This window comes from Nicotiana tabacum, chromosome 8 (assembly GCF_000715075.1).
Source record: "Nicotiana tabacum cultivar K326 chromosome 8, ASM71507v2, whole genome shotgun sequence".
Lineage (NCBI taxonomy): Eukaryota > Viridiplantae > Streptophyta > Magnoliopsida > Solanales > Solanaceae > Nicotiana > Nicotiana tabacum.
In genome coordinates this window covers 31,734,972-31,743,195 of record NC_134087.1, presented here as the reverse complement: position 1 = coordinate 31,743,195, position 8,224 = coordinate 31,734,972, and the positions used below count along the sequence as shown (strand labels likewise).

The 8,224-nt window shown below is 37.8% G+C and overlaps 1 protein-coding gene across 2 annotated transcripts; it reads left to right on the top strand.

Moving 5' to 3' along the window:
* The first annotated feature begins 386 nt into the window (after nt 1-386).
* LOC107812984 (RNA-binding protein BRN1-like) lies at nt 387-6,584 on the top strand. Of its 2 annotated transcripts, XM_075219158.1 has the most exons (9): nt 388-720; nt 846-928; nt 2,522-2,573; nt 2,840-2,965; nt 3,056-3,135; nt 4,403-4,579; nt 4,765-5,017; nt 5,852-5,995; nt 6,077-6,584. In XM_075219158.1, the coding sequence occupies exons 1-9, from the start codon at nt 552-554 to the stop codon at nt 6,247-6,249; spliced, it is 1,257 nt and encodes a 418-aa protein (XP_075075259.1). In that variant the 5' UTR covers nt 388-551; the 3' UTR covers nt 6,250-6,584. The 2 variants fall into 2 exon arrangements, with proteins under 2 accessions (XP_075075260.1, XP_075075259.1); XM_075219159.1 differs by lacking the exon at nt 4,403-4,579 and having other exon boundaries at nt 387-720.
* Nucleotides 6,585-8,224: the final 1,640 nt, after the last annotated feature.

Sequence of the window (8,224 nt, the reverse complement as noted above, 5' to 3'; positions counted from 1 at the left end):
ACTTCAGGCCCGACTACTAGAATGCTGAAGTTTTGCGCGATTGTCTTTGCTACTTCAGCCCCTTATCCTGAAGTTATGTGAGAAAACGAGTACGTTTGTAATTTTTTTGCAAAGCGGACACAAGTTAAAACGTGATACAAAAAGCGGGTATAGATGCAAATGACCTGGATTACCTCACTTGAAAAGAAACGTAAGACAAGGAAGTAGGAAGCAGACATTTTTAATAAAGGGCAATTACGTCAATGCAAGTGCAAGCTGTTTCAGATCCACATTACATTATTGTCTTTTTGTCGAATTTATCGGTTACAAGCGTCACGTCTCCTCAACTGTCACAGGAGCCAAAAAGCAATTTCAGTGGTAGTCTCGTTATATAATCCCTAAACCAAGGTTATTTACGCCTGTCAAACTACTAAATAAAGGAACGAAACTCCATTCTTGCCATCTAAAAAGTCTCTAATTTCCCAAAAAAAGGACTCGACGAAAATAGCCAGACATTGAAGTACACAGTTCCTGAGAGAGAGCGTGTGATTTCACGTGTGTCGTTGACATTAATGGCGGAGGAAGAGAGGGCGCGTGAAAAAATCGAGGAGAGCGTGAAGTTGTTCGTAGGTCAAGTGCCAAAGGACATAACCGAAGAAGAGCTCATGGCGATGTTCAAAGAGTTCGCACTTATTGACGAAGTCAACATCATCAAAGACAAGGCCACACGCGCTTCTCGAGGTTCACGCTCTAGTCTTCACCTTTAATTTACATGTTTCTGGATCGTAATGTGCGATTTGAGTAGTATTTCTAACGTTTGTATGTTATTTTGTTTGCTCAAACAATAACTTTGCTGTTTTTTTCAGGATGTTGTTTTGTGATTTGTCCTTCGAGAGAAGAAGCGGACAAGGCTGTAACTGCTTGTCACAATAAGAAGACGCTTCCTGGGGTCAGTCTTTTTATATATTCTAATCAATGTGGACGTACATTATACTTTATTTATTTGATTTAGTAAATAATATATGCGAAGCATTGTGAATTTGTAATGCGGTGGAATCTCTGTGCCGTTTGTTATCCATTACAGCAACAATAATAAGTATGCCTCAATCCTATACTCATTTATTATAGTTCATTAATTTCTAGAATTAATGAGCTGATTCTCATTTCCAAAATTAATCAGCTTAAATCCCATCTATCCAAGCCTTATTGGAGAGAGTTGCCTGGTATTTGTACTAGTGGGAGGTAGCAGGTACCCTTTGAAATTAGTCGATGTGCATGCGAGCTAGTACGGACACCACACTTATAAAATTTTGTTTTTTTTTTCTGAAATTTATTTGCTGGTGTTAGGGGATGGTCAAATCCCCAATACAATCATAGTAACGTTCCATGTTGATATTTTAGCTAGTTGCTAAAGTTACTATATTGACTATCTTCAAGAGAAATGTTGTGGCATTGTTTCATGTTCTAACACCAGGAATACGGGGACAATCTGTTTTCAGCATGACTGTATAGTAAGAAGTGAATAGGCTACTAAAAGTTGTAAGTTTAGGAGTATAAGTCGAAATTATGTCCGTGATTGGATGTTCTTTTTACGGACTGTACCATCTTGATGTAATAATGGAGACTGTTGAATGGTCTTTACCAAGACTTGAATTCTGGATTCAAGCTGCACGTCCCATCCTCTAATGTTTACGAAACATAGTAAATTGAAAAGAACAGCAGTGTTCCATTGAAATCTTAACTGAATAGACAACTTGGTATGTCTGTATAGACTACAGTAGAGTGTGCAATGAGGGGAAAGGTTCTCTAGGAGAGCCTATGTATGATTGGGAGAGTAGTATGGATGATGGGGGAGCAGAATTAGCAGTAGTAATAGTATCTAGGTTCCCTATTCTTTTACAAGATATGTACATTATAAGCAGATCCCGGTCCGTGATACGCCAAATACTTACTGAGAGTGTGTTGTAGCTACAAGATTGTCTAGGAAAGTGAAGAAGCTGTTTAAAAAAGAATAGAAGCTTGTGAGAAAGTTGGAAAAGAAGAAGAATGCACTATATTATGGATAATAGCTTCCCATGCTTTGTGTGGGGTTTGGGGGGGGGGGGGGGAAGGGGAAGGTGCCACATATGCTAGGGAAAAAAGAAAAGAAATCTGAGTCGCACGACGTTGCAAATGAGGAGTGATCAATATCAGGTTTCATGCTTTTCACACTCTGTGCTATTCTCTTGTGTTTAGAAGAAAAGGAATAAGTATGATGAAGGTCCTTTCACTTACCGATTTATCAAAAAAAGTATGATGAAGGTCATTTCCAGGGTGATCATAGTTGATAAATCTATAAATATGGTTCGACACTGGTAATAAGCTGTATTTTACGCTTTAATTTTGCACATTTATCTCCAGAAAAAAAATAAGATGGATGCAAGGGTACATCTAACCTAAGTACTAAGCTTATTAAGTTTATTTGTGATCTGCTGTTTTTATATTGGCATGACATGTTTGTCTTATGATAATAAAGACGTCCTGTTCTCTGTGTACTATTCAGGCTTCTAGTCCGTTGCAAGTGAAGTATGCTGATGGCGAGTTGGAAAGACTAGGTGTACTATAATTTCAATTCTGGTCTTATGATATTTGGTCTTTCATGGTTATATTTGATTCAAATGATTCCAGTTTGTTTACTTTTCCTTGTTTTCCCTCCTTTTTACCTTGTAATCTGTTGTTGCAATACTTATCCGTAAAAGAAAAGAGGGTCCTTGCTATATACTATTACTATCATTGTTTTGTGTATGTGATGCTTTATATAGTTGGTAACTTTTTCTCTCATTCTCTTTCTTTTTCTTCTTTCTCTTAACCTGAAATTCAGAGCACAAACTTTTTGTGGGTATGCTGCCAAAGAATGTTTCTGACCCCGAAGTCTCCTCCTTATTCTCTCAATATGGGACCATTACAGATTTGCAAATTCTCAGAGGTTCTCAGCAAACTAGTAGAGGTACAGCCAACACTGTCTAATAATCTTTCACTTAAACTTTCTGTAAGGGAAAAATTAATTTATCACCAGAAAATGTCTTGTTTATGGTAGGATATGCTTTTCTGAAGTATGAGAAAAAAGAACAAGCAACTGCAGCAATAGAGGCCCTTAATGGAAAGCATACCATCGAGGTTTGTTTCTATCTGCGTATTAGGTCACTAAAGTGAACCTTGGAATTTTGAGCTTTCTGGGTGTTTTAAATTTGCACTTTGCATGTAACTTCTCTTTAATAGTTGAACTGGTTATTATCCTTTCTCTGGAGCTGTAGTACTGGTCAAATATTCAGAATAATTTTTTTGGTAAGTTCAAATATTGAGTTACTTCTCCCTTGCAGTAGTTATGTAATCACTCCTTGCAGGATTACTCTATTCTCTTCATCATGGGTGCACCAATTCTGGCTGTAAGTTGGGGTCAATTAGTGAAGGTGGCATCTCGTCTGTTTATTTGAATGGCTTATATCATATGTTGTCTCTTTGTAGCAGGGCCAACAGAATGGCCTAAATGCTACCACTTTCTGTTCAGAGGACCAGGAGACATTATCTGCTGATTTATTTTCTGTGCCATTTCGACATGGCACTTCATTCAGGCATTCTAGGCATTTTTGTCATCTGCCTTTTGAAGCCTTTGACTGAATCGACATGATTCTAGTTTACTGGAAAATTTTACCGAGCAATTTGATTAATCACTGAAGATACTATTGTGTAATTCTTCAGCTTAAGTAGTAACTTGTAAGAAGCAAAATAAACATTTGTCTTATGAGATATGTATTTGATCCCTTCGGAGCTCATGTGTTCTAGTCTTCTAGAGGAACTTACGAATCCTCAGCAGTTGATTGAGAGGTGGATGTTCAATTATATTTACCTAATTAGTTTTGAAATTAAAATCTAACATGGAAAAAATTAGTACCCAGGCTGATGGAAGTGTTAATGTTTTAAAAACATTCAATTAAATATTTGTACTGTGCAAGTCTAACCCTGTGTGGAGTTTTTATCATTAGGATACTTGAGTAAGTGCTGGTTATTGTTATCTTATTTGCTTTCTCTGTACATTGTCATTTTCCAGAAATTTGATTCTGGCTTATTACTTTGCTTAAAGCTTATAAGAGTTTAGTGATGATCTGAATTTTTAGGCATCTCTTTTCCTAGTAATCTAAAATTCGAGAGTTTAGTTTTTCTGCGAAAACGGGACCCTATAGCTGTGCAAGTTTATTTACATTTTTTTTTTCACAATGAAGATTTAAGCACATTGACTAAATCCTCCCCAGACATCTTACCCTTCCAGGGGTAGGGGTAAGACTGCGTACATCTTACCCTCCCTAAACCCCACTCGTGGGAAACTACTGGGTTTGTTGTTGTTGACTAAATCCTTATGAATTTTTTTATTATACTCCCCATCCAGGGTTCAACTGTCCCTTTGGTAGTCAAGTGGGCAGATACAGAAAGGGAAAGGCAAGCTAGGAGGGCTCAGAAAGCTTTATCTCAGGCATCTAATGCTTCCAACTCTGGACAGCATCCATCTTTGTATGGAGCTCTATCCATGGGTTATATGCCACCATATAATGGTTATGGTTATCAGGTTGGTTGAATTGTATTCAGCAGTAAATTTGGCTGTCAAGTCAAAAGCCTTGGTTACCTTGCTCTATATGTGATATTGGATTGGCATGCTCCTCCCGTGGTTATTTCTTTTCTAATACATTTCTTTCTCATTTTGTTTTTGTAATCAATTTAAGGAGTAGTTCAAGTTAACAAGCTATTTTGCAGGCTCATGGGACATATGCGCTCATGCAGTACCGTCTACGGGGAGTTGCACCTGGTCTAACACCTGGATTTACCCCAAGAAATTATGCCATGTCACCTGGAAGTTACCTGGCATCTGCTTACAGGCCTGTACAAGGGCTTCAATATCCCATGCACTATCCTGGAGGCGTTACTGGTTCTCTACCTCCTTATACTGCAAACAGGCATTCTGCAGCATCTTCAAGTGTCAGTTCAAATACAGGGGGTCAAGTTGAAGGTTGTCAAAAGTTTATTTTGAGATGCTTTAGTAACACTTGTTATCGTGAAGCGGATCAGTCCCAGGGGATCTGTCTGAATGAGGCTACTTTTTCTTTCTTGGTTTATTGTTTTCCAGAGCTTGTGTTCCTCATTATTGATTTCAAGATAGCTGAGATGGTGATTTTCCACCAATTCTTTTAAAAAGGAAGCAACTAATAGAAGAAACAGAAAAACAAATCAGCCTTGCAATATGACGGAGATCTTGTCAAGGCCTTTCTGAGAGTGATGTAGAAAGTACTTATTCAGTCTACTGATGATAGTTAGTTTGGCTTAGTTTTGGATGGACCTACTGGAATACCAATTAAATTAATGCATGTGGCGTGTGAACTAGGACATTGTCAATTATATGTCATTCCTTGCAGCAATTATCAAAGAGCATAGAGATCTTCGGCCAGTATTGTTATCTTTGTTTTATTTAACTAGCTATTTCCCTTCTTTTTCCCTATCATGACAGTCTTCCAACTTCTTGACCGAGGTTTCCTAGACAAGTTGCAAACTTAGTATCATACAAGAAAAGGATAAGGTTCTGGACTATATAGACATGGATTTAATGTAACCAGCATATAGATTTAGGTTATTTGCCGGGTTGGACCACTTTATGCAGTAGAATGGCGGAATGTACTTGAACCCCCCCCCCCCCCAACCACATACACACACACACACAAAAAAATCCCCTCCTTTTTTTGATAAGTTTGTCAAATTGAATTGCTCACTTGACTTTCTAGTGAATAGCTGATATTTGTTATATGTAATTAAATTGCTTACTTATGGAAGAGAAATCACATTGTTACAGGTCCACCTGGTGCTAATTTATTTATTTACCACATTCCTCAAGAATTTGGTGATGAAGAGCTTGCAAATGCATTTCAACCGTTTGGTGTGGTCTTGAGTGCCAAAGTTTTTGTGGACAAAGCTACTGGTGTTAGTAAATGTTTTGGTATGAACCTTAGACTTTCTAGTAATTCAATCAAAATCAGTATTTCCACCCTTGTGCCTATGAATGAGCTTCTTTCTGCAGGATTTGTAAGTTACGACTCTCCAGACGCTGCACAAACCGCAATCAAAATGATGAATGGTTTCCAACTAGATGGGAAAAAGTTGAAGGTTCAGCTTAAAAGAGATAATAAACAGAACAAATTTATTGATATAAAAGGCGGGGTATGGAAGGAAGCTGATTCTTTGCATCAGTGATACACACGCAAGCCACTACGGAGTTGTTGCAACAAGCAGCCACTGGGAGCTGATTTGAAACATTTAGCAGTGACATGGCAACTGAATGCTAATTGTAGGTCTCTTATGGATTAAAGGCAGAAACTTGTAATTGTTGTGCCACTGTAATCTGCAATTTGTACATGGAGAAAGATTCAGACATTTGTAAATTCAATGATTCTTCTAAATTGACTCGATCATCATTAGGTTATGATTTTTTGTTTCTTTTTCCTTCATATGGTCAAATGTAGCGTCTTCCTCCTCCCACCTTTCCTCTTTTTCAAAATGCATATATGGAAGAAAAAAGTTGAAAGATATACCCCTGAGCACCCCGCAGCATTCTGTTCCTTCTTCACCTCTATGCTCGTTAATTACTTTGTCTCAAGTTTGTCTTTGAATAGCCTATGAACTGATGTTATGAGGTCAGACAAAGTGGAAAGCATATTCATTTATGATTTAACAACATCTGTGAGGCAGCTGTTCGTTTCCCTTCTGAAACGCAGGTGCTCTGTGATCAACTTTGATTTTTTTATCTTAGATTGCAATATTGTTGCTTATCCTCATTTTTTTCTCATTTACTAATTTCAGGGTTTTGGTTCAGGTTGCAATCAGGTTTGGAAGGATGGTCAGATAATTGCTATCTTATTAGATTCAGCCACTATAGCTGTTCGGAACCCACAAACCATTCCGACGGTGGGTCAGACATTCCCAGTCTAGTTGGTGAGGTGCCGTTTTCCGTGGTGATTTGAAGAAACCATTTGATCTTGGTTTGATATATTCTGTAGTGACAATACATTCTTGCTTACTCCTGGTTAATTTCTAGGATGGGCTAATAACAGACTTAGAATGCTTATATAAATTCCTTCACAAAGTCTTGGGGTATATTTTTGAAAAGTTCTCCATGGTGATAGCTTGTGGCTTTCTACTTTGTGATTAGCGTTGTCAGCTTCAATTGCTATTAGTACTAGTAGTTATGTTCAAAGCTATTAGTTTAATACTAGCTAGTTGGAGCCATAAATTGGTGGAGGTTCTCATTCCTATGTGGATGGTTAGGCCTGATGTGGAATTCTATGCTATGTTTCTGCAGTTTATTGTTGAACTAGCAATGGTTTCCCCATAATTTCAATTGTTGGGTTGCCTCTGTTCACCTCCACTTTCTCAGAACCTCTCTTATTTGGTGGCGCATTCTAATTTAAGTATGATGTAAGTTGTCTTGTTATACATTGTGTTCGTCAGGATAGTCTCCACTTTTTTCCTGACTCTGTCCATTTAGTCTTACTTTGTACTTGCACTAATTGTTTGCACAAAACATAAAATTTTACACTGAACAGGAAAGGAGAATTAGGGTTGCAGACGTGTATCCTTGCCGAAGAAACATTGTTCCCTGTGTTTTTGGTCCAGTGTTTAGTTATGACTATCTTATATTTTGAAGTTCTTTCTGAGTGTCACGGCAAGAGGAGTTTTGGCATAACTGGTTAAGTTGTTGTCATGTGATCAGGAGATTACGGGTTCGAGTGGTGGAAATAGCCTCTTGCAGAAATGCAGGGTAAGGGTGCGTACAATAGGCCCTTGTGGTCTGGCCCTCCCCCTGACCTCGTGCATAGCGGGAGCTTAGTGCATCGGACTGCCTTTTTTTCTGATTGTCGCAGCAGCAGTTCCCAATCTTTTCCTTTTTCTTTTTGTTTTACTGGTGGTCTTTCCAGGACTGTGTCATAGAAGCTTGATCCATAGCATATTGTTTGCATCTACCACAGGATGTAGATAGTTGTCAAATTCTACTTTTTTATTTTAGAAATTAGTACGTAGAAATTATTGACTCTAAAGTGGTAGTTTAAGATTAAAATGGTAATAGTTCAGGTTGTTTGCAACAAATTTATGCAAAGAAAAATAAAACTGCAATCACAAATAAGAGAAAAATATTTTTACTAATCAATTGTGACTACAGTTCTGTGTTCCA

What these genes read in the sequence shown, in the direction of transcription:
- LOC107812984 (XM_075219158.1), top strand. Translation starts at nt 552, where the DNA reads ATGGCGGAGGAAGAGAGGGCGCGTGAAAAAATCGAGGAGAGCGTGAAG. An exon ending in ATGGAAAGCATACCATCGAG is followed by an intron (nt 3,136 to 4,402) that starts GTTTGTTTCTAT and finishes CTCCCCATCCAG; the next exon opens with GGTTCAACTGTCCCTTTGGT. An exon ending in TGGTGTTAGTAAATGTTTTG is followed by an intron (nt 5,996 to 6,076) that starts GTATGAACCTTA and finishes TTCTTTCTGCAG; the next exon opens with GATTTGTAAGTTACGACTCT.